Raw genomic sequence first — 26,359 nt, forward strand, 5'->3', positions numbered from 1 at the left:
GGAAGAGCTTAAAGTTTTGCTGTTCCAGGGAATGCCAAGACTTTACTCACAGACCCCCTTCAGATACCAAGGGGATAGGGATTTTTTAAAGTGACCAAAATTATGCATCTTGGCATAGGGAGTCTGGTCAGGAGTCTCTCCTTCTCAGACTAACCCTGTGAAAACCAATGTTTCTGCTGAACAGATCCTTTACTTGTTCTTTTATTAAAATATCTCCTGAAGATCTACCGGTCTTAAAAGAGATAAGTTGTTACTAAGGCTGTCTCTATCCATCTGGTTTTACGGTTGACCTATAATCACCAATAAACAGGCAAAACCAGCAGAGAATCAGAATGTGACGTAGAGTTGTAGAGTTCTCTGAAAATTCTAGATTTACATCAATTTTATATGCATATTTATCATGGGATAAAAAAGCAAATAAATTAAAAAGCAAACAAACCCCCAAAAAGAAAAGATTCTTTTAGGGCTTAGAGTAATAGTACAGGGGTTAAAGTGCTTGCTTTGTATGAGACAGATCCCATTTCAAGTCCCCAGCACCACATATGGTCCCTGAAACACTGTCAGGGATCACTTCTGAGCACACAGCCAGGAGTAGTTCCTGAGCCTCATCAAGTGTGGCCCTGAAAGAAGCAAAAAATTGGTTTGGGGACTGGGAATTTGTCTCAGCAGTAGAAAACTTGCCTGTGTGAGGCCCTGGTTTTGAACCCCAGCACCACAGTACAAATAAAATACTCTTTCCTATGCTAAGCCTCCTCTTGCCTGTTGTCACTTTCATCCCACAGGTCAAAGTGCCTCTCAGACTCTGTAGTGTAAGGTTAATGATGTCACATCTCAGTGACAGGTCTCTGCTACTTGAAAATAAACTGCCCTTGGTTACAGTGGTTCACTTCTTCATTTACCCACACACATTATTTCGTCCCTCCCTCCCTCCATCCTTCCTTTCCTTCCTCCTTCCCTCCCTCCCTTCCTTTCTCCCTCCCTTCCTTCCTGCTTTCCTTCCTCCCTCCCTCCCTTCCTTTCTCCCTCCCTTCCTTCCTGCTTTCCTTCCTCCCTCCCTCCCTCCCTTCCTTCCTTCTTTCCTTCCTCCCTCCCTCCCTCCCCTCCTCTCTCCTTCCCTCGCTCCTCCCTTCCTCTTTTCTTCCCTCCTTTCCTCCTTCCCTCCCCTCCAGTGGTACTTAGGAGTTACTCCTGGCTCCGCATTCAGGGATCACTCCTAAAGAGCCCAGGAAACCATATGTGGTGCTGGATACTAAACCCGGGTCATCTGCATTCAAGGTGGCTCTCTTAACCTGCTGTACAGACTCTCTAGCCCTGTCTGTCTTGACATTTATCTTACTAAGTTATATAAACCATATGTTAATGATATGTTTGGTTTAGTTTGATTTGGTTTGATTTTGGAGCCTCACCCAACAGTGCTTGGGGGAACGAGATAGTTTCAGGGATTGAACCAAGGCCTCTGCATGCAAAGTATAAGCCGTAGTCTGTTATCTGTCACTCTGGCCCCAGTAATCCGTTTTTAACTCTATTGAGAATGAGTTGCAATCTATCTCTTTGCTTATTGAAAATTGAAATTGATTATTCATCTTTAACTTTCTGACCCAGACCTTGCTTACTGTATATTACTTCCATATATTTTGTTCACTTTTACTGTTTTATAATATAATAATCTGAAATATAGTCGGTATTCAAATATTTTCAAAATATATGAAAGAATATGCAGTATAAATCTGCTTCCAGCTAACAGTTTTCCCCAAGGTAACCACAATTAGTTGAATTTTTTTATATATCTTTTCAAGTTATTGTATTTGTATTCAAATTTATTTTGTATTTGTATGCAAATTTGTTTTTCTAACTTCTGTTGAACCCTAGTGCTAACAGGATACTCTGTAGTGTATCTTGGTTATCTTTCCATCTCAGTATGTAGCATTTACTCATTCTTTTTTAGTCATGCTTAGTATTTCATTTTCCACGTGTAGAATTGTTACTTTAATCCACTTTAAATCCCATTGAAGGACTCTCCCTTTGTACTTAGTACTGCCACTGTACAAACCTTGCTATATCTTGGCATTTTCCACATGAGCAAGCTTTTAAGTATGGGATAAATCCCTAGAAATGCCTCATAGGGAGGAAGAGTGAATTTATGCATTTGTGATTTTGGTGTCTGTTGCCAAGTCACTTTTTGCAGGGCTTCTGCCCATTTAAATGCCCACCCACAGTTTAGGAGAGTGCTTGTCTCCTAAACTCTTGCTGATGGAGTGTGCTCTCAAGTATTAGGATATTTTTAAATCTAATAGATAGGAAATAGTATGGAAATTTATGTATTTTTTTTCTTTTTCCTTTTTTGGTGGGGCGGGTTCCCTTCAGTGCTCAGTGACCACCTCAGCAGTACTTAGCATGTGGTGCTGGGAACGAAGAGGACCATCCCCGCAGTGCTCGGGATTGAACACAGTTGCTTTCAGACATGTGCATCCATGGAGCCAGCTCCCTGGCCCTTTGTTCATATTTTTCACTTTGCCAGCCAGGCCATATATCTCATAATAACCATGTGTTTTGCCTTTTCCTGACATATTCATGTGTTTCATTTATTTTTCCTTTTGTGTTGCTGTTTTCCAAGTGAGTTCTACAATGAGTGCTTTAGAAATCAGAAAATTGAGGGACCACAGAGATGGTACAGGGTTAATTCAACTTGTCTTGCAATTCAGCTGACCCCATTAGATCCTCAGCCCCCTATGGGTCTCCCACGGCACTGCCTGGAGTGACCCTTGAGCACAAAGCTGGGAGAAGCCCCTGAGTACCATAGGATGCTTCCCAAAACCCCCCCAAAACTCAGAAATTTTAGCTTAATGGTTATCATTTGTCATTTGACTTTGCTTGAATGTTATTTCTGTCACAACTTAATTTTAGTAGTCACAATTATCCAACTTCCTTTTATGGTCCCTAGGTTTGTATCATCAGGAAGATCATTTAGTGCTTCTGTATTTTAGTTTTTACCTTTGGGCTTTTAATTCACTAGGAAATTTAACCTAGTGCCAAATTAGCAGGGAGAGATCCAACTTTGCCCCCATATGGCCACTTATTGCCACATATACTTCATGGACTAATTCATTAGATGCTATTTTCATCTGTCTTGTGTGTATTTAGATGGATTTCTAAATTTCTGCTCAGTCCCAGTCATCTGCCTTTTTACTCTTGTGAAAGTACCACTTGGGTTTAATTTTTGACTTTGTGTTTCAGAATCAGAGAAAGCTAGTACCATTGTTAAAAATAAATAAATGTCTTGGGGCCAGAGCAATAATACAGTAGGGAGGACATTTGTGTTACATGCGGCCAGCCTGGATTCGATTCCCAGCATCCCACATGGCTCCTAAGCACCAGCAGGAGTGATTCCTGAGTGATGCAGAGCCAGGAATAACCCCTGAGCATCACCGGGTGTGACACGCGCCTGTCTTCCCCCCTCCCCCAATAACAAATAAATTAATGTTTGGATGGGGCCTGAGAATTAGTCAAGGGGATAAGGCGATGCCTTGCATGCAGCACATTGTTGGATCCCCCGTGATGTTTGGTTGGTTGGTTGGTTGGTTGGTTGGTTGGTTGGTTGGTTGGTTGGGGACATAACACCCAATAGCTCTCCGATGCTGTTTCTGTGTCCAGTGGCTGGTTTGTTCCAGGAACCTTCAGTGCTGGGGTTTCAACACTGGGCTTGCTTTCTGGACCCCACTGTATTTTTTCTGAGTAAATGAGTGAGCAACGTTCATTTGGGGTGCTCTGCCAGAACAGCCGTCAGAGAGCCAGTGGGTGAGAGTGTGGGGCCAACCACATCACCGGAGATGGAGTGAATGCTGCCTTCGGGGAGTGCTTAAAATGTCATCTGGAACTCTGACAGGAGGTCTTGGTCTGAAATTCGAGGGGCTTAGAGATAGCCAAAGGAAATTTTTCCTGCTGATTTAAACCCTTAGGGCTTTCCAAATCAGTATCGAATGCATTTGTACAAGCACTGCAACTGCTAATCGCTCCAATGGCCTCATCTGGCCAGCCAGCAACAGGCTTCCAATCGATCTTTGTACAAGGTGTTTGTTTATAATTTATGGAGCTGATAGGAAGGCAGAGCCATCTGCTCCTCCAGGCATCGGTATTTCTAGCCCCTCCCATTCCCTGCTAGGGCATTTTTACTTGGAAATCATTTATAATTAGGAGGAGATTACATTGCAGAGTCTGGAACATGGCTTCCTGCTGTTTTCCGCATCATTTTCCTCTCTCCGGAGCTGCCCCCTGAAGTTCGTAACACAGTTTTGATTTGGGAAAGGGGGGGAAAAAAAACAACTTCCTTCCCTTGCCCTTATTTCCATGCTCAGCTCACTGCCCCGTCATCCCTCCCCACTTGCATTTTGCCCATAAGTGCAGTGTGGGCTGCCAGAGCTATGGCGTGGAGCCAGGGCTGTTCAGTAAGGCAGTTTTCAAGAGCGATCCCGACCAGTGGTAGCAGAGGCATCTGGGAACCTGCTAGAAACACAAATCCTCAGGCTGTACCCCCATAGTCTGTGATTTAACAAGCCCTCCAAGTGATTCATAAGCATGACGAGGCCTGCTCACCGTGCTAAGGCAGAGTGGGGAGCCGAACTAGATTTCTAGAGCTGAGTGGGTTGCCACCATCTTAGGCTGGTTTCCACTTCACCGCTTGCTTGTTTTTTTCCCTAGCGTCCTACATTACTGTGGAGTCCATGAGGGGTGGGTGGCCCTTGTCACTCGTTCGTTCCTTTCCTGTCACTGAAGAAAAAAAGTCAGTCATCTCTGCCTTTCTGAGCATAGATTACCTCGACAAGATTTCAGCCGTGAGAAGAAACTGCGTACATAAATTGAAGCAGTGACCACTTACCACTGTAACTGAGCATTTCCATTTCCATGTGGGGAATTAATAGAGAACAAGCGGCTAATGTGAGTTGCTAATTGGAGCTTTGAAATAAAAATGAAATTGTAAATGCACCACCCAGTGCTCACTGAAATGAAGCTACCAAATCACTCTGCGCCTACAGCATCTCCTTCATCATTGGGGTGGAAATGAAAGGCACCCTAGATCTAGCTGTAGAAGATCCGGAAGGGAGCGTGCCAGCGGAGGCCGCCTGCATCTTGAGCATTCTCTCTTCAGTTGCCTTCTGCATCTCTGAGCTCAGAGCACTTCCAGGCACCAGTTGTGAGCTGGGGCAAGTAGAGGGTGGGACAGAATTGGGCAGATGGCCATGAACTTGAACTCACTGTAATGCAGTACAAACAGAAACACGATGACTTAAAGTTGAGGCTGACAACATGTATCATTGCTCATATGCCCAGTTTTTCAGTATTTTAGAATTAAGCTCTCTGCAGAAGGAAAACATTATTCTGTCCTCCCCACCCCAGTCTCACTTAATACCTTAGAAATTAATCTTCGGAACCAAAGTGATAGTACAACAGGTAACGTGTTTGTCTTGCACCTGGCTGACTTGGGTTTGATCTCTGGCACCACATATAGTCCCCCACATATAGCTCACCAAGAGTGATCTTTGAGCACAGAACCAGGAAGGCCTGAGTACCATTCCCGTCCCCCTCCCCCCCAACACACACACACACACACACACACACACACACACACACACACACACACATTAGTCTTGTTGTACACTTAGCATGCATATGTCTTGGGTTCAGTCCTTTGCATTGCATGTCGCTGGGAATGACCCCCAAGTTGCACACCAAGAGTTAACCCTTGGGATAGGAATGTAGTACAGGGGTTAAGGCACTTACTTGCCCTGCTTCGATCCCTGGCTCTACATAGGGTCCCCTGAACCCTGCCAGGAATGATTCCTGAGCATAAAGCCAAGAGTGATTTCTTGAGTACCCCCAGATGTGGCCCCTCAAAAAAAAATCTGACAGGGCTGGGAAGATAGGTGAAATGGTAGAGAACATACCTACCGGCTGCTAGGCCCTGAATTCCAACTCTGGAACTGCATGGCCCATCATGACCTGTGCACTGGAGGTCAGTCCAGCCCTGACATGACAAGCATCATAGAGAATGGCCCTTCCTTATGTGTGGGTTGTGGGGTGGTGGTGAGGTATTTAAATAATTATATTCTTAGGGGTGGGGAGGAGTTGGGACTACATCCAAATGTGCCCAGGGCTTACTCCTGGCTCTGTGCTCAGGGATCATTCCTGGCAGGGCTTGGGGGACTATATGGAGTTGCAGGGATCAAACTCAGGTTGGCTGCAAGCAAGGTCAGCGCCTTACCCATCAGATTACCTCTGGGGCCCCAGTTAAATACAAAAAGTCGGTGCAAGAGAGGTTTTGGAAGATTTTTTCGGAGGAATGCTTAGGGACCCAGAGGCTACTTCCAGTGATACTCAGCCTCATCATGTGGGTTCAGTGCTAGGGCCTTGCATTGCACTTTCCTTTTGGCTGAGTGATGGTCAGGGCCATCAGGACTATGCCTGGCACCATTCAAGCAGGGCCATCCATGCTGGGACTCAAACTGGAGCCTTTTGCTAGGCATGAGCTGCAGCCCTTTGAGCCCTCTCCCTAACCAAGTAGTGAGATTTAAGGATCATTATAGGCATCTGTGTTTTTGAATTGTATATTAACACACATGAGCTAAATCTATGTAGTAAGACAAAAAAAAGAGCTTGGTAAAAATACCCACCAATCATTTTTGAAATATTACTGTGGACAAAATGGCAACTGCGCAGAGCTTTCATAAAGACCAGTGCCTCTGGGCCAGAGATATAATACAGGGGTTATAGTGCTTGCCTTACACATGGCTGACCCTTGTTAACTACATATCATTTCTCCAAGCTCTGCCAGGAGTGATTCCTGAACACAGAGCCAGGAGTTAGCCCTGAGCACTCCCGGGTATGGTCCAAAAACCAAAAAATAAAAACCTGTCTCCTTCCCTGTTTATGTTCATGTCTTAATATTTATGATCTTCACTTCCCTCTGCTTTTGAGGGTTCCGTTCTAAGTTGTTGGCTGCTGCTTCTGTTTTTTTCTCTCTCTCTCACTTTTTCAAATCTTTTTTTCAAATAAATACTGAGATTTATGCCAGCCTTCACTGATTAGCACGCAACCAGGATGGACTTGCTCCTGAAGTGCCCCCTAGTTCCGTGGTTCTCTGTGCTCAACTGGAATCATGTGTCAGTCCAGGGAAGGAGGAGATTGTCATCATTTTGGCAACAGGCTCAGGACCCTGAGTAAGGAGCAGACGGTCTCAGTGCTGAGTAGATAAATCGAGCCATAAAGGCTGAAGCAGATGGTGGGTTGGACGTGGTGCAGTACAGAGCACTAATGGTGATAGCAACCAGTATTTGGATGTCATTATTTTATTAGTTAGCAAACAGAGCCATCCTTGTGGTCCCTCCTCGGTTCCGTGTGTCATGGTGCTGGAGGTGTCAGCCTCGGGAGTTGGCACAGCAGCTAATCACTGTGTTCTCCTGTGTTTTTGAACTGCTGTCAGCCCTGTGGCTTCATCAGCAATCCAGAGGGGAAAGGGATGAACAGAGAGTTTTAGTAATCACTGAGTTCTTTATCCTACTAAGTCTTAATACCCAAAAAGGAATTCTTTGGTTTGTTTTCCTTCAAGTACTTTCTCAGGTCAGGCCTTCAGGCTTACTGGACTGATGGCCTGGAATGTGATTAGGAGAGCTGAGTTTTCTTCCCTTTTTTTTTCTCCTTCCTTCTTTTCCTTCTTTACCATAATGCCTCTGACACTAAATCTACAAATGATCTCCAGGTAAGAGAAAGAGTGAAAAAAAATCCCTTGGGCCATGCATACGAAGTGGGTCTAAATGAGATGCACTCTGGAAGCCATTGGTCTCCCTTTGGCTGCACTGTGCTGTGTGCACTCAGGATGTGGGCCTTCTGGTTCTAGGCTCACATCAGGACAAGCCACTTCCTCCTGGCAGGGAACTTCATCTTGGAGAGGGATGAGCAGCCCCCAGCTGGTGCTGCCTGAGGAGTCGTGAGGCTCCATGATGTGGAAGAGTCTCCCTATGGAGACTCCTTCACATTTCCCCACCACGCTCCCTTGGGTAGAGCCTGCGGCCTGGCTCACCTTGGCGTTTATTCTCCTTCACTGCCCAACCCGGACTGTGGCCGCTGAGATGCACATGGCAGACCCAGGGGAGAGTGAGCAGTGAAGAGTCTAGCCAGCGCCAGCCTCGGTTTCCTTTCGTCCTCTCTCCTGGGGACTCACTGGAGGTTAGGTGTTTTGGGCTTGTGGGCAGTAATAGGCTATTCAGTGATTTTCAGGAGCAATTTCTCCTCATCTGTTCTCCCCAGTGATGTTTCTGGAGTGGGCACAAAAACTCAGCAGGCTGTTAGAATCGTGTTGTCTAACGTAGCTCCCTGTGCACGTGGTAGCAGTGATAACTTTGTTTGCTTGGGGACCACACCCAGCAATGCACAGGAGCTGCTCCAGACTCCGTGCGCAGGGCTCTGATTTCAACCGTGCCCAGGGGACCATAATGTGCCCAGGATCAAACCCAGGCCTCTTGCACACTGAGCTCATGCTCTAGCCCCTCGGGCCATCTATCTCTTCAGCCCAGGTATATATTTTCTTGTCCTGTCTCTTTATTTTTCTTGTTTTATGACCTTTTTTTTTTTCTTTTCTTTTCTTTTTTTTTTAACTCAGGGATGTTTGGCCTGGTGTTGTGAGCCTGATGATGTATGGGTCCATCTGTGCTGGGGAAATGTGTGGTACCAGAGATCAGACTCAGAACTTGGCATATAGGGGCTGGGCTGGAGAGATAGCACAGCGGGTAGGGCATTTGCCTTGCACACGGCCACCCGGGTTTGATTCCCAGCATCCCATATGGTCCCCTGAGCACTGCCAGAAGTAAGTCCTGAGTGCAGAGCCAGGAGTAACCCCTGTGCATCGCCAGGTATGACCCCAAAAAAAAGAAAAAAAAAAGAACTTGACATATACACACATGTGCTCTGCCACTTGAGCTATATCCCTGGCTCCTGATACCTGATATTTAGTTTGACAAGGCAACTTTTAACGTTCCTAAACAGGTGTCAGCCGTTAAAAAAAGCCTCTAAATTTCTTGGCTCAGATATTTTCACCTCTGGGGTCAGAGAGATAGTCCACAGGGTAAGGCACTTACCTTCCGCGCTGCTCACCCAGGTTCAATTCCCAGCATCTCATATAGTACACCAGCACTACCAGGAATGATTTCTGAGTGCAGAGCCCAGGAATAAGCCCTGAGCATCGCTGGGTATGACCCACAAACTGCAGGCTGGGGGTACTTGGGAGGAAGATATTTTTACATCAACTCCAAACTGCTTTGGTGGTGCAGGGGTATGTATGTGTGTAGGCTGCACCCAACAGTTCTTGGGGTTCATGTAGCGCTAGTGACCCAGGGCTGGTCACATGAGAGGCAAGTGCTTTGACCTCTACTATCTCTCAGGCCCCTCAAATCCAAACTTTCTTTCTTACTCTCTTTTCTCTCCTTGTCTGATGCAGCCTCCGTGAATGTACTGGTGCAGAACTGCAAGATCTACAATGATGCCAGCTGTGACATCTCTGCGGACGGCCAGCTCCTGGCAGCTTTCATCCCCAGCAGCCAGCGGGGCTTTCCCGACGAGGGCATCCTAGCAGTGTACTCCCTGGCCCCTCATAACCTGGGCGAAATGCTCTACACCAAACGATTTGGTAAGGGATAGGAAGCCCAACCCAGTGACAGAGGGATGCTGGGACCATGGCATGCGCGTTCCTAGGTGAGGCACTGCTTAGGTGGGAGGGACCATCACCTACTGCCCCTGCTTCCTGGGGAGTGGAGGAAGAGGCTAACAGGAACAGTGTTTTGCAGGGAACGTGGCTGGTAGGTTGTAGAAGAATCTCTGAATTTTTCTCCTGCAGTGACATCCCCACCTGTGTTTGTTGTGATGCCAGGTATAAGGCAGGAGCTGTGGGGGGAGGGGTTAGGGGCACACTCACTCATGCCCCAGGACTTCTGACATTGTGTATGAAAAGTCCCCCCAAATGCGTGTTCTCTTTAAACCAGAAATTCCACCTCTAATAAAATAATCAGAAAATTCAACGATTTCTATGCAAAGAGGTTCACAGCAGTGTTATTTACCATAGAGAAAAATAGCACATCTTGAGGAGTTGCTTAAATTTATCATGGTGCACTGACAGGACAGAGGACCACTTGGCCTTTAAAACACTCTTCTGGGACTAGAGAGATAGTAGAAAGATTAAGCACTTTCCTTGCATGCTGCCATCCTGGGTTGGGTGGTCCCCTGAGTCCCACCAGGAATGATCCCTGAGTGAAGAGTCAGGAATAAGTCATGAGCTCAGCTGAGTATGGCCCAAAAACCAGAACTAAACAAAAGATAAGCACTCTTGCAGAATACATAATGGTGGAAAAAATATTCATAGTAAATGGAAATAAAAAATAGATTTCGAAAGCCTGTTTACAATAGATCCCCTTTAAAACTGTGATTCTTAGGCTGGAGCAATAACACAGCAGGTAGGGCATGTGGCCCACACAGGTCTGACCCCCAGCATCCCATGTAGTCCCAAGCACCACCAGGAGTAATTTCCTGAGTTCAGAGCCAGGTGTAACCCCTGAGCATTGCTGGGTGTGACCTAAAAATAAAAATCTTATGATCCTAAAAGAGTGGCTAGCATTTATCAGGCCCTCTATATGTCCGACACTACCCTAGACTGTGAATGCCTTCTCATTGTACTCCTTGCTCTAATCCTGTGAGGTCAGCCCAGGAGGTCTGGAGAAAGGGGAAAGACCAAGAGTGAGGACTGCTTCCTGTGGAATGGCAGAAACACTGGGCAATGTCTCTCTCTGTTCTGTTGGCCCTCAGGTCCCAATGCCATTTCGGTGAGCCTGTCCCCCATGGGCCGGTATGTAATGGTGGGCTTGGCCTCCCGAAGGATCCTGCTGCACCCCTCCACGGAGCACATGGTGGCCCAGGTCTTCAGGCTGCAACAGGCCCATGGTGGCGAAACCTCCATGCGGGTGAGTGCCACAGCGGTGTCTCTGCTCAGTTGCAGTTCCTCCGGGCTGGGCAGGGTAAGGAAGGGCAGTGGCCAGCTCGCCACGCCAGACATCCCGGAACTGGAGACACCATGCTCCAAAGGAGCAAAGGAAGGCTCCCGGGCGGCCTGGCCACACACGCAGGCTTTACTTGTTGGGGCTGGTGAAAGCCAGGACCACTCCCACCCATCCCTTCTGAACTGGCTTCTCTAGAGGCCGGAAAAGTATCTTTGGCTACCCACGAGGCTGAACGTTTCCTCCCTTACCTCAGCATGAGCCCTTTAGTCTGAAAATGCATAAAGGGCCCAATGAAATATTTATGCTTTTTACCCCCTTCTTCTTTTGAGGAAGAAAGCTATAAAAAGGGACAGCATACCTTGAAATACTCTTTTCTGTGGGTTGTAATTGTGATGGAAGATGGAGACTTTGGGCAGCTGCCATGCTCCTCAGTTCTATCCACTTTGCAGCAGAGTGTGGTCCTGTTTGGGACCCTCCTATGTCATAAAGGCCCGCTGGGCTGTGGGTTAGTGTCCTCGTGCACTCAGCTGGATTAGGTCCTAGTGAGCTTCCCACGTCCCCCTGGGGGCTCATCTGGGCCAGATTTGTGGAGGGGAGTTGAGCATTTGAATCGTTCTCTAATTAGATGGTATTTAAGTTCTGTCTTAAGTTAAGAACCTGTGAATTCCCTTAGTACTTGTGTAGCCTGTGCCAATTTTATACGCTTTGTGTGGTTTTGTGTTTTCCTCAGCCTTCTGGTTAAAGCCATGCAATTAGGGTCAGTCTTCGTTCCTAAGGGACATCCCCCGCGGAGCTCCTCGTTTAATGCCCTTCATGTCGATGCTAGTTGAATGCCTTAAGTGGAAAGCTTTAAAAATATATAAATCTGGAGATAGGACCCATTTTATATAAAGGAATTGAAGTAGGAGGCCCTGTGTGGCCTTGGTGTCGCCTACCCAAGCCCTCTGTACAACTCTCCCAGCGCTTTCTGAATAGCCTGGATTTAATGATCCACTTCAACTGCAGGGCCTCCTCTCCCTTATTCCCAACTAACTTCCCACAGGCCTTTCCCCGTCGGTGGAACCTTCCCTCCTGTCACTCCCTCCTGCCCCACTGCCTCATACGCAGGCTCACGTTAACATGCCTCACAGCAAACCACAGTTGTTTGTTTCCATTTTTTCCTCCTTTCATGAACCGTGAGCTCCGTGAGAGCAGGTGCCATGTCCGGTTTGTCTGAAGTGCAGACCTGACATTTAAGAGAAACTGAGTGAATGAAAAGAAGCTCAAGAATAGTTTCGTGCTTCCTTTTCTAGGCGGTCACTAGCCAGGCCCATGGTCAGTGACATGTCCAGACAAGAGCATTCTTTTTCCTTGACATCATATGGATGAGGACAGTCCAGTTCCTAAATTCCCTTATGTTTGACACTGAGTGATCTGGAGAGGACTTTGGGACTTTGGGGGAAGTTCATCAAACTTACTTTATTATCAAGAGACTTATGAATGCAGGTTGAGTTTTAATTTATACATATTCTGCTTACCTTGAGTTTGTTAGGATGATACAAGTACCCAGTGTCTGCTTTTCACCACCTCTAATCTTGGCCCCAACAGCTGTTTTTCTAATCCTTCTGCATCATTGTGGGATAATTGTTTATAATCATTAAGAGACAGGATCTGATTTCGGCAACACTAATGGACATCTCCAGCCTCTTCCGGAAGCCAGGGCTCCTGCCCAACTCCTGGGCACAGCCTGCCAGCCCTTCACCCCAGCCAGGTTCCTCTGCTCCATAAGTAGCCAGAAACATCTGGCTAATGGCAAACAGCTCTAAGGCGGAAGCCAAGATGTTGTCACATATGGGGCCAGCTCAGGGAGTGCAGTTGGAGAAGTCTGCTGAGGAGACGTGGCAATCCACTGCCGGCCCGCTAAGGGCTCAGGGCAACTAGCCAGCTGATGCACGCCTCGTGACAAGAGCTATTTCTCAGGCCTCCCAGGGAGGCTTTTTTGATTCTCAATAGGCACCATCTGCCACTTAGGAGAGGGAACTGAAAGTAACTAGAAAGCTCCCTTTAGGAGGCGTTCTCTCACCCGAGAGACAGTATAGAGGCCTCTCGAGGCTTTGCTCGCTCCAGTGTGGGCCCACTCCCACAAAAGACCCCCATAGAGAGAGTACTGTGGGTGATGTGCTCGCCTTGCACAGAGCCAACCCAGGTTTCATCCAGAGTACCACCTCTGTCCTCTGTGCCCTGCCTGGAGTATTCCCTGTGCACAGCCAGTGTGACCCCCAAACTGAAAGCCCAAGCTGTGTTTTTTCAGGCCTGGTTTTATGGCTCTGGTTTTCACGGACTGGTTGTCCCTTACACCAAAAGGCACCAAAGCATTCGGCACACTAAGCTGGTGGAAGGGAAGACAGCACCTTTTGGGATAGCTGTGCTGTCCCTCCATTTAAGACAAGAAGTGCGTGTTTGCCTGCAAAGGATGCGAGGTTTTAAGGCAGCACTCAGGCCTCTTCCTTCATACAGGGATGTACAGGTGGGTGTCTGCATCAACTACTACCCTTAAAGAGATGCTCTCAAGTGTGATGGACCTCTTTCCTTAAGCTTCTCTACCCAGAATTCCCCCCCTCTTTAGTGTTACTTCTTAAAATCCTCTCTAATCATGTTCAGAGAGGGAAACTTGTTGGGCCAACAGACATTCCCCAGGAGAGCATCCTCTAGAGCATTGAAATACCCATTTTCATTCCCACTAAGTGACACCTCTCCCTAAGAGACAGTCTCTTACGCGGTCCCCTATGAAAACGCTGCTGAAAATGAATTGCTAATTGCTGGTACCCTTGATGCCCTTATTCGGAGCAGTTCTCCTGAGTCCTGGACCAACGCTTCTCCCAGCTGTGCTTTTGGGACAACCTTGGTCAGAATCCTGGAGTCCCTGTTGCAAATCTGGTCTGTACTCAGGACCTAAAATCAGTTAAGACCGGGGTGAGGGGGCCAAGGCCCTATTCTTTAGGAAATAGGGTCTCCGAGACTGGCGTGCTCTGGCTTTGGGGAGCTGCTGTTTTTCACGCCTACTTCTTTTTGGGCTCTGCCCTCGGCCGCCTCAGCAAGGCAGAGGCACCGTATCAGGCTTCCTTCTCGGCGTGGTTTTCTGCGTGGTGCTTTGATCCTTTGCTAATTTTGTTGCAGGCTCAGTGGCGTTGATGTTCTATTTCCTACCAAACTCAGCTATTTGGCTGTGTGTGCTTCACCTCCCCTCTCTTCTCAGCTGTTGCTGCTTTCCAGGGTTCTCCCTTGAATATCTGTCTGCTGGATTCTTCCCCACGTTGAGTCATTTTCATTTTTGTCCTCGTTTCTAGGACCTCAGGTTCTTTTTTGATACTCTCCTTCTCTGTCTGAGGCTAAGCTTAGTCTTCCTGATTTTCATATGACCGGCGAATCAGGAAAAAGAAGCCGAACCACTCTGCCGCCCCCGGCCTAGCTCCGCCCGCTGGACGTGCTGCCCTGGGTACCGGAGCTTGTTTTCCCGCTGCCCCGCTCATCCTTGAGTCAGGGAGAGTTTCTTCCTTTGTTTTCTGTCTCAACTTGGGCATTTAAAGGTTGCTTGCTGACTGAAGTCTTGCTGAATTCTCACAACTCTAAAACTGACTAAACTCCATCTAATTGGAACAAAGCACAGTATCGTAAGAGAGAACCGCAATTAGTTTTCTAAACTAGTGGCAACTTGCACATTACAATAATTTGGGGGTCCTAACAAGTGAAAACATAATAACAAAAAATAAGAGATTCTTGCCAAAGCCAGAAACAGTCGTATACCATAATGCTCCATCAACAATAAAATGCTGTCTTGCCCTGCAATGGGGCTGAAGTCAGCCACTGGACTGAGGCATTTTGACTAATAGACCCAAAAAAAATGAAGAGTAATGGTTTTATCCCTGGAACGAACAAGTGAGGGTTGTGTGCATGTCAGAGTGGGTTTATGAGACCAGAAATAGGTTCTCACTGCATATGCCTCGGATCTCACTGTTGCTGCGTGTCCGGCTTCTCTGGTCATTTCACTAGCAGGAGTGATGGACAGGGCACCTTCATTTGACTTGATAAGGGAAGCAACTCTAGATGGAAAGTGATTCAGCTCTTCTCTCTGTGGAATGACGTTGTGCTTTTTACAGCAAAGGTCCAAATACTTAAGGGTCAATTTTATTGAAAGTTTTTTCTTTGTGGCTATGTGGTAAAGCCGACTGTATACCAGGACCAGGTGACTGTTAGTTTCCAGGGAGTGCTGGGAGGAAAGGCTGTCCCTTCCTTCTCCCTACCTGTCCTTTCCTCCCAACCCCTTTTTTTTTTATCTTTTCCTTCCTCTTCCTCCTCCTCTTCTCCATTCAGTTTCTCTTCCCTTGCTGCATTGATTGTATTTTGGTTTTGGTTTTGTTTTTTCCGCAGTGTAGGGAGTCGAACTAGAGACTGACATAAGCAGTAACTCTGTTGCTGAGCTATATCCCTGACCCCTCCCCACTCTTCTTGACCCTGAGTCGCCTGCTCCTCAGTGGTGGATCATGTCCACTTGTACCTTTAGAACGCTAGTGCTATGCATCTGCCAAGTCCTGCAAGTCCCCAAGTTTCCCCCCACCCCCCAAGTCCTCCCCAAACACAAGATAATATGGAAGGAAAGTAGATCTGTTAACACCTGTTAACACTCAGCTCTTATTGGGCAGCGGGTCTCCATCTGTTTCCCTTGCACCTATATCAGCATCACCAGGGACCTTAACAGCAGTGAGGTCCTCAGCCCCAGCTAAAGTTGATGAATCATAGCTTGGGTGGGGTGGGAAGCAGGTGACCTTGCATCACCTCCCGGTGCTTGTACACTCCCTCAAGAGTGAGAACCAGGCACGGACAGCCTGGAGACACTCGTTAAAGCTCACTTGTCAATATAGCTTTGTTCTTTGTCTGTTTCCTCTCACTCTTAATTTCTCTGGAACCTCATCTGATTTATTTCTATGGCTCCTATTAGACAAGTCTTTTCAATACTTTCAGGAAGCTGAAAAATCAATGAGTAGCTTTTCTGGCTCATGCTAGTGTCCCAGTGATGGTACCTGGAGGAATTTAAGGATGAATGCTATAGGAAATGATTAGAATTCTCACCTGCCCATAGTGGATTTTACTCAGCCCAGCTTGCAATTCCATTCCCTGCCTGTCGGCCTGCATGCTGTGGAATAAGAAGGTGCTTTTGCTTTAAAAAAAAAAGGGGGGGGTGAGGGGGGTGATCGTACCTTTATCTTTCTCTCCAGATCCTTTTCTCATCCAAAGGAGTAATTTTTGAATTCCTTTTTCAGGTGTTAAACTTAAGGTCGTCCTTGGATGGACAACGATTATTATGATACCCAGGGATAGATATCTATAAAGAAACAGCTGGCTTGCTTTCATACCATTTCTCAGCTACCTTCACGAGCGTGAGGCTGACTGATAGTTACCTTACTAAAAGTTTCTAAAAGTGAACCATAGGAAAGGCTTACATCCAGAGTGCTCAAACTAGGGGCTGGAGAGGTAGTACTGCAGGTAAGGCACTTACTTGCCTTACATACGGCTAATCTGGGTTCAGTCCCTGGTAAACCCCCCTAGGGTCCCCCAACCCCCACCAAGAGTGATCCCTGAATACAGAGCCAGAAGTAAGCCCTGAGCACCACTGGATGTGGCTGCAAAACAAAACAAAACTCTCAGATTGCTCACACTAGTCATGATTGAATTATGGTGTAGCTCCTGGGTCAAGATGGATGCCCAGAGGCTGGAACAATAGCAGAGCTATTGGGCATTTGGGTAGGGCATTTGCCTTGCACGCGGCCAACCTGGGTTCAATTCCCAGTATCCCATATGGTCCCCCGAGCACCACCACCATGCATGAGCCAGGAGTAATCCCTGTGCATCACCAGGTGTGACCCAAAATGCAGAAAAAAAAAAAGGATGCCCAGTGCTGTGCAGTCTCATACGTCTAATCTCCTGGGAGCTCAGTATCAAACCGTTCCTGTGGGTCCCTCCCTGCCCCGGACTTTGGCCTGTGATAGAATCCAATCATCAGGACTTCCCTGGATTCTAAAAGTTGAATTTCAAAAGTGACCTAGAACTCCAGTTCACTAATCGAGAGTATTCTCCAAAAATCTAAGGCATCCAAGCATCTCCTTGATCTCGTCTAGCCCTGGGAGTGGCAAATACCAAAAATAAAGATATTTTATTTTTGTATCCTGGAAGAGTATTATTTCTTCAAGGGAGACTGGGATAAAAGAGACGGCTTTGTTGTCAGAAATGATTTACTCCTTCCTAAGATTTTGGTCCTCATTAATTTTCTTAAAGCTGCCTGTCAGTTGATTAAAAGCTGCTTCCGCTGCAATTATCTTAAAGTTGACTTCTGAGATGTGGTACAAAGCATCTATCCTCAAAAAGTTCCTTTCTGCAGCACACTGTAGGAAAAGGGGAGGGAGGTATGGGAGAAGTCAGGGGTGTCTCTGATGCGATTTGTCAGAGAAGGGAGGGGGCAAGATAAAAAATTAAAAATAACATTAGCGCTGCAGTCAGAGCCATTTAGGCGAATTTTTCCATGACAGATTTCTCCTGCTCTGACAGTTTCTCTCCTCCATGGCCTCCTAGTAGAACGCAGCCAATATGCATTGTGCTTTCCAGACTCGGGTCTGTGCGTGTCCCTCCCATGGGTCCCGTGCCGTAGTTGGTCTGCAAAGACAGCAGGGAAGGCAGTGGACCTCATGGTGTCTGCCGCCTGGATGACTGGCCTGCCTGGCCCTCTCCCTGTTGGATCTCAGCCTTCCTCCATGCTTGGCCAAGCACGGCAACATTTGTTTCAGGAATGGGTGTTACTTTGAAACTTTGTCTGCTGTGCCTTTGCTTCACATGCAAGAACATAACAACTCATACCCCTCATGTGCCCAGCCAGTGACTCAGTTCACAGTCAGGGTTAAAAGTGTGGAGCCCAGGGGCTGGAGCAATAGATAGCACAGCGGGTAGGGCCTTGCACGCGGCCAACACGGGTTCAATTCTCAGCATCCCATATGGTCCCCCGAGCACCGCCAGGAGTAATTCCTGAGTGCATGAGCCAGGAGTAACCCCTGTGCATTGCCATGTGTGCGTCCCCCCCCCACCACCAAAAAAAAAAAGTGTGGAGCCCATTCTCCTGAAAGCAGAGAGTGCCTTGCTGAAGCTCCCAGAGTTGCTCTGGGCTCTGTGAGAGTTGGCAGGAGATTTCCTGTCTTATCTCAAAACATTTTGTGTTTTCAAGATTTTGTCAGAGGGCCAGAGCAAGTACAGCGGGTAGGGGCCTTGCATGCAACTGACCCGGGTTCCTTCCCTGGCACCCTATATGGCCCCCCAAAGCCCACCAGGACCACCAGGAGCAATCCCTGAGCTCAGAGTCGGGAGTTAACCTGAGCCTTGAGCATCACTTGATATAGCCCCCCAAAAAAAAAAATTTTAAAAAAAACAGGAGAATAAAAGAATTTATTATCGAATCAAGTCTTACATCTGTGGAAAGTAGAAGGCTTGAGATGTCTTTCTACAGGGTCCTTGAAGGCCGTTTAGCACAGAGGTCTAAAGTCACGGTTGCCTTGAGCCCAAGGGCCAGAGATGGCCTATGGGAAACTTTAGGCTGACTGAAAAGCAAGATTCTTGTCCTCTTCTTTTTTTTTTTTTTTTAAATTTTTGCGTCACACCTGGCGATACTCAGGGGTTACTCCTGGCTCTGCACTCAGGAATTACTCCTGGCAGTGCTCGGGGGACCATATGGGATGCTGGGAATCGAACCTGGGTCGGCCGCGTGCAAGGCAAATGCCCTACCCGCTGTGCTATCGCTCCAGCCCTCTTGTCCTCTTCTTAAAAATAAATAAAAATTTAAAATTGTTTTCAAAAGATTCTTGTCATCTGATTGTCCTTGGGGTATCCTTGAGAGGGCCAGGTGATGAAAACCAAGTTTCTAGGTCTGTGGCTAGCCACGACTTCCAGTAGCAGAAAGCATCAGTTGCAGAGGTCCCAGAACCAGAGTAATGAAAAGCAGTTTTGTCCTTTTTTTGTTGGGGAAAATTTAGTTGGGGCCAGGCAGATCCTACGTACACAAAAGGCAAGAAGGATATAACTTGGTATTCTTATCTTTAAAAGAAGTCCTGTAGGGCCAGAGAGATAATACCACAGGCCAGGCCCTTGCCATGTTGGCAGCTGACTGGGGCTCGATCCCCAGCACTACATATGGTTTCCAGAAGTGAACCCTGAGCACTGCCAGGTGTGGTCCCCAAACAAAAAAAATAATAAATAACCCCTGTAAAGATCACATCAGCCTCCTATAAGTTCTGAGTTGCAAAGTAGAAGAATATATATACAGGGGCGGGCTGGAGCAAAAGTACAGTGGGTAGGGTGTTTGCCTTGCACGTGAACCAACCGGGTTCTGTCTCTGGTATCCCATATGGTTCCCTGAGCACCACCAGGAGTAATTCCTAAATGGAGAGCTAGGAGTAACCCCTAAACATTACCAGATGTGACCCCAGCCAAAAAATATACATATACGGGGGCATGGAGACTGTAAACGAAATGAAGGTTTCTGAGTTTCTGACAAACCATCAGATTCTCCTAGAGGTGAACACCTCTGGTAATTCATGAATCTAAGCAAATCAGCAGGTCTGCAGGAAGACAAGATGTTGGCCCCGTCTGTCCCCTGCTGCTCAGGCACGCACGCACTCCCGCCTGGGACAAGGTGTGTAGCCATCCATTACCACTGCAAAGGTCAGCTGCCTCCTAGTATCTGCTCACCATTGATTTTCCCTCCTCCCAGAGAGTTGATTCTTTTCAAGCTTCAACCCTCTATTGTAGAGGCCTCCCTTGATCCCATCATCACCCAAAAAGTGTCTCTCCTCAACATCTCCTTCAGAGGCTCTTGTCCCCGTCCCTGTCCCCCTGCCCTTCCAGCCTCCTTTCCCACTCATCCCTGACCTCCCAGCACCTTCCGTGGTCTTGGTTTAAACAAGGGCAGTCTACTGACTGCCCTCGACTGCTCGCCCTGAGAACCAGCTCCTGCTTTCCAGATGATGAAATTTCCCGATGTAAACAGCATAACCACAGTTCTCTCTCTTAGCGTCTTATCTGGGCTCATCAGAGCATCGTGCAGTTTTGCTGCTTGCACTAATGATCTGAGCTTTATTGATATCCAGCAGAATAGACAGCATCATGTTACGTGGGGCACAGTCCGTTTTCCCTCCATTCTAAAGGGATAGAGAGCCTGGCTTGCCACTGAGCTCCTTTGGATACCTTTCATCCTCTTCCTATCTGTCTCTGAACCCGAAACAAGCCCCCTTTGGTTTTGATCTGGGAACTGTTTGCTTCTCCTTCTGTTTCCTACTAGTTAGTGTTGAAAGGGCTAGTGGGGTGGGCAGTATAAGAAAGCGTCATGAACTCCTGAAGTGGAAGAATCATTTTGTCCCACTCACTTAGGATCATAAAGATCTTGGTGAACTGTCGCATTCCCCGTAGACATGCTCAGACTGCACTGAATCAGGAAAAAAAAGTGTTCCTTCAGGCATATTAATGCCAACTCCCTTGCTCAACATTAGGCAGAAGTGAGACTAGTCTGCTAGGGGTAGCAAGGGGGGAAGGGTGTCCCTCTCGGCACGTATAATAACTGCAGCAGAGGAAGGTGAAACCAGGACTCTGTGAACACGAATCAGCAGTTGAGTTTTGTATCCAGCTTTGCAAAAGATCCTTGGGGCCTCATAGTCCCTCTCTGGTGCAGTGAAGTTGGGTGGTGTGACTTGATCGCATGTCACGTTGTGTCACCAAGAGGGATTAGAGTCAGGCCATCAACTTGGTCCTTAGTATCCCTCGGGGGAACTGCAGTGCACTGAGATGTAGTGGGGTGCCTTCAAGGGAATGCCAGGGCTGCCTTTCACCCCATCTCAGATCTTTGTTCTTGAGAGAGCTGCTAAACTAGTGAACCGGGCCCAGTCCTTTCCCAGTCAAATCTGGGAAGAGGCCTGGTTGGAAAGGCCGATGTCCAGGGACCAGAACAATAGTACTGGGATGAGGATCCTTGCCCTGCATGTAACCAACCCCGTGTCTATCCCCAGCACCACATCCGGTCCCCAGAACACTGCTGGGGAACACTCCTGAGCAGAGAGCCAGAAATGACCTTAGGAACACAACCAGGTGTGGCCCATACTCACCCCTGCCAGAAAAAAAAGGGTATTTAAAGCCATAAGTGACTACGGGGTAGGCAGAGCTCCCTAACCCTCAGCCAGCTTTGCGACACTTGTTCCCAGATGCTCTTGTCCCTGGGGCTAGCCTGCTGTGAGCTCTGTTTCTTCCCCTTGGTGAGGCTCTGGCCGTCGCTCACAGTGGACCAGATTCTCTTTCCACTTAGGGTCTTTGCATTCCAGGCCTTTGTGAAATGAGAGCTGAAGACAGGGGCTCTCCCCATCCAGCCCCCGCTGCATGCACTTTGCTCCCCACCCGTGCTGCCTGCCCTCATCTCCCTCCTTCCCGCACCCACATTAGAGGGTGATAAGCGAGCGCTTATCGGGAATCCTGGAGGCTGCTGATCTTCGCGTGGCATTTTCTGGCTTCCTGCCACAAAGCAGGATTTAGCCCTAATACACAAACATTGGAGGAGTCAGGCACTTGGGAGCTGCCCTTTCAACACTGTTTAAGGACCGGGTGGGGGGCTGCTGCAGTCAGAGGACAAGTCGATACCCCTCAACTCCTCCAGCCATCAAGGCTAGGAAGATCACCAGCAAGGGAGGGGGTGTGTGTCGGGGGGGTGTCTCAGCCTCTAATTACTTTTCTCCAATCCCTCTGACCTTGTCTCGCCTACTCACGGTCATCCAGCATACTGGCCTTGGGAGGCTTTTGTCCCCAAAGCAAGTTGGCATACTTAGAAGCTAATTGATAGTATTTGGTGGTTGAGCCCTCCGCAGCCCCCGGCCGCTTAAGGTATATGTGTGACTGTGTAACTGTGAGAGGCTTACCTGCTTCTTTCTTGGCTTGGACATTTCTAGAAAAACGTTTTAGTTTTAGGTGTGTTTTGTTTTTTTTTTTTTCCTTTTCTTTGAACCCCTTCAGCACAGTGTACAGGAAGCTATTTTGCTCATCTTCCTTCTTGCAGGGTCTTTGCTGCCTGCAGTTACTGATGATTGTGGTTCCACGGGAGACTAGTGTGAGGCCCATAGCAAGCCTGCAGGCAAAGATTGAGGCTCTCCGCAGCCAGCTCACTGGCATCCACACACAAATCCCTCGTGCACTCTGGGTGTACCCCACTCACACCATTCGGCCTTGGGGGGTGGGGGGGAATTAACAGATGATGTGATCCTAGCCGCGTGTGCCAAGGCCTGTCAGCCAAGGCGTCTCCATGTTCAACAGAAACCATTGTTTGTCTTCTGGGAGGATGAACCCCTCTGTGGAAGTGGTGTGGGCTCTGTACCCATCCTGATTTGTACAAGAGGTGGGGGAGTGGCATTCCAGCCAAGGACTTGGCTCTCCAGAGCTCAAGCAGTTGTGTTCTAGAAATCCATATCACCCAATGGGTCCCTTTTTAGCCCTGTCCTCAGGCCAGAGATGTAAGGGACATAGTTGATTCAGACGTTCGGACTCGAGTCCAACAGGGAGGCCGCGGCTGAATGCTGCAGCCACAGGAGCCTTCAGGCTCCTGCCGCGAGTCCATGCCTGAGGGCCACAGCGGGGCCCTTCCAGCAGTGTCACTTGGCTGCCCAGGCCCGGGAAGTGACTCCAGGCAGTATTATCTGAGTGAGAAGGCACTGAACTCGCAGTGCTCATTACTCTCTGCTTTCCAAAGATGCGTGCACGGGCTCCTCTGGGTGTGCATCAAGGCTCAAGCTCTCAGAGTCCCCAGTGTGCAGGGCTGCTGATGCCTTGTCTGTGTCACTGGTCTTAGTTTGTTCTGCATAACCCAAGACCTAGTGAGCTCCATACCCAGCCCCTTCCTGGGTGTAAATGGAATGGACCCTTAACTCAGCTAAACTTCCGTCCCTCCTTCCCTCGCTCCTTCTTTCATTCCTTCTTTCCTTCCATCTGTGTCTCACCAAGGTCACCACCAGAAAGACTATCCTCACACTATCCTAATTGTATTTTTCATATCATTTTCTAAATCACACTCTCCTCCTCTTTCTTGTCGTCCCCATTTCTCTTAGGGACAGGCAAAGACAGATCTATTTTTTAGATTAGCCCTGGGTTTGATCCATGGCATCGAAAACACAAAATGAAAACCAGAAAACTAAACAGAATTACTGACTGACACACCGTCCTCCCATCGTTCACCAGTTTGCTCGAGCGGACCCAGTGACGTCTCCATTTTGAGACTTTTTACTGTGTTTGGCATATTGAATACGTCACGGGTAGCTTGCCAGGCTTTTGCCGTGAGGGCGAGATACTCTCGGTAGCTTCCCGGGCTCTCCGAGGGGGGTGGAAGAATCGAACCCGGCTCAGCCAAGCTGAGTGCGCGCAAGGCAAACTCCCTACCGCTGTGCTATCCCAAGGAAGCTAAGAGAAAATGTTGTACTGACTATAAACTCCACAGTTTGTAGACTGAAGCTTCGAGTGCTTTTTGCAGGCCCCAGTGACCTGATTTAGCATCCCGGTTGCAGGTTATTGATAATAACAGTCACCATTCCTGAGTTTGAACCATGCCAGGGGTTTTCCTGCATGTCCTGTTGTCCTCCCATTATTGGGACGGTGTTGCTTTTTCAGGTTGTGATCCAGGTGGCAGTCGACTCGAATTGGAGTCGAGCATCTTCCACCCAGATCCTCCAAATTCCAGTAGGCGGGGGTCACACCCACCACCTGGCCCCCTGGCGCCGTGTAATCCCATCAGCGGCCAAGACTCAGAGACTATAAAATCCAGATTCTGGAACCGCGCGGCCGCGAATCAGAACTTTTTTTTTATGACATCTTATTGTCTCATTACTACTTTGGACAAACTTGCAGGCTATCGAATGTAGCCTGCCCACAGGGCAGAGTCTGGCAAACTCCCCGTGGCGTACCAAATATGCCAGATACCAGTAACAATGATGGGTCTCATTCTCCTAAAGAGCCTTGAATATAATCCTAGGGCTAGGATGAAAGAGACGTTACTGGGGCCTGCTCGAGGCAATCGACGAATAACAGGATGATGAAATGAAAAATGAAATGATCCAGGTGGCATTAGGCAGGTGGCATCAGGACCTGGATCCAGGGCTTTCTAACTCCTCGTGCTGTTGCCACCCGCCCTGCCATCGCTGACTCAGTGGTGCTTCTGGAACATGATAAACACCCCCATAGTTCAGTGGCCAAGACAGAGGCCTTCAGCCTCAGCCTAGGCGTGGTGAAGGTGCCCTTTGAGAAAACAGATTTTGGAAGATGGAGACTGTTGGCCAGGAGACCCTGTCCCCTGAGGTGGCAGTGCTGTTTTAGCGGTGATTTCCCCAAGTGGGGAATGGACCCTGTGCCTCTGCGTTCCAGACCCCCCACCCCCCGCCCTGCTTCCTCCAGCTTCGCGCGCGCCTTTTAGGGTTCCTTAACAATAGCAGTTTTAACATTGTTCTTAATTAGATGAATTAAGAATGTTCTCTGATGTTATCACCCCCACCCGCCCCCCTATCACCTTCAGTTCCCCCATTACCGTGCGAGCGCTGTGATTTCCATGGTAACAGGACTACCAGTCAGACTTGGCTTTCAATGGTTTGTCTGGTCAGAGAAAAAGTTCAGGACAGGCCTTCCCAGTGAGCCAGGTCATTTTCTGAGTGCAACGAGGCGTTCCCTAAGGGGGACACAGCTAAGTTTCACACACCAAGTCCAGACGTCGCCCTGGCATCGTAGTCCTCGCCCTCACTCTACCCCCACTACAGCCCCACCCCGTGTACCCCACCAGCTCCTAAATCCATGATGGTTCACCCCAAGCCCAGCCTGACCATTCCCTTTCCTTCAGGCTTCATTTGCTTCAGGTCCTAGAAGGGACTTGACTTCTCCTTGACGTCGACGATTCTTGGTAACACATCATCCCTCCCCCCTTCTCTCTCCTCTCTCTCACCACCCCCAGAGAGTTTTCAACGTCCTTTACCCCATGCCTGCAGACCAGCGGAGACACGTCAGCATCAACTCTGCCCGCTGGCTGCCAGAGCCGGGGCTCGGCCTGGCCTATGGCACCAACAAAGGAGACCTGGTGATCTGCCGGCCAGAGTGAGTGGCTGGGGGCGGGTGGGGGGAGCTGGGGGGGCTCGGGGGCAAGCGGGCTGGAGGAATCAGCATTTCCTTGTGGGGGTGCCCGGCCAGGGGTCGTTCCACTTGTCCCCTTCTCAGCCTCACGAGGCCTGCAGGACCTCTTCCCCTTGGAGGTGGCAGGGCACACCCAGCCTAGGCACCCTCTGAGCCCTGGCATGGCGATGGAGTCTCCCTAAGTCTAAGGTGCCCATTGTTTTCTTCACGGTCCCTTGTTCTCGGGTCTCCTCGTCTCCCTGAACGGCAGACACATAGATAGCAACTGCTCTGTCTGAAACCTTTTTGGAAAAATCCAACAGGTGGTCTTGGGTTTGTATAAATGCCATAATGGTTAACGTAAGAAATAAAATTGGAAACGAAACACTGTTAAACCCCCTATTTTGTCAAGCCAGCCATCTCTAACAGCTTGGCTCGTAACAGCGAAGGCAGAGAACCAGAGCCTTTCTGGGGCTGGGGAGAGAGCTCAGAGGGGTAGAGCACATACCGACGCGCCGTGCAGGGCACCACCAGAAGTGGACCCCTCCTGCCACCACACACATAGACACACACGCACACGCACACACAAGCACACTCTCAGCACAGACAGGGCTGACTGCCGCAAGGCAGATGCCGCTTCTGCCTCCTGCCCATCGCCTGGTGCAGAGCCTTCTCTCGGAGTGCTCTGACTGGTCTCAAGTGGAGCTTGCCTGTGGGAAGGGTCCATGCTACCTTCCGACAGGTCCCGTGGAGCTATTCCCTGGAGTACAGATTCGGGGCAGCTTGGTTTGGTTTCATTTGCTGGGGATCCAAACCCTGCGTCTCACTGAGCCCAGCCCGGGTCAGTGCCTGTGATGGAGCCCATAGCCGCTAAGCTAAGTGGGAGACCCAGGAGGGAGAAGACACGGTCCTCAAGGCGGTCATTTATTCCCTCTTGAGTTTTCACAGGGCCCCGCAAAGAGAGGCCGCCCCATGAGCCTGCTGGAGCTTTTCCGGGGCCCAGCCTGCCCGGCAGCCTTGCTGCTTCCTCCCTGCGCCCCCGCGGCTCCACGCTTCCACGCTCAGTCTGCCCTGCCCCTTTTCTTTTTCCCCCAAAGTCATGAGACGGGTTGGCTCGTCCCTTGCCCTTAGCGCTTCCT

The 26,359-nt window shown here is 48.7% G+C and overlaps 1 protein-coding gene across 4 annotated transcripts in view; it reads left to right on the top strand.

Moving 5' to 3' along the window:
* Positions 1-26,359, top strand: part of AMBRA1 (autophagy and beclin 1 regulator 1) — a 207,670-nt gene that overhangs the window by 167,762 nt on the left and 13,549 nt on the right. For all 4 annotated transcript variants that reach the window (XM_056107387.1, XM_056107395.1, XM_056107402.1 and 1 more), the window contains 3 exons: positions 9,485-9,673; positions 10,843-10,997; positions 25,066-25,205. In XM_056107387.1, coding sequence (XP_055963362.1) covers positions 9,485-9,673; positions 10,843-10,997; positions 25,066-25,205 — 484 coding nt within the window. The remainder of the gene's footprint in view (positions 1-9,484; positions 9,674-10,842; positions 10,998-25,065; positions 25,206-26,359) is intronic.

This window comes from Sorex fumeus, unplaced genomic scaffold (assembly GCF_029834395.1).
Source record: "Sorex fumeus unplaced genomic scaffold, SorFum_2.1 ptg000007l, whole genome shotgun sequence".
NCBI lineage: Eukaryota > Metazoa > Chordata > Mammalia > Eulipotyphla > Soricidae > Sorex > Sorex fumeus.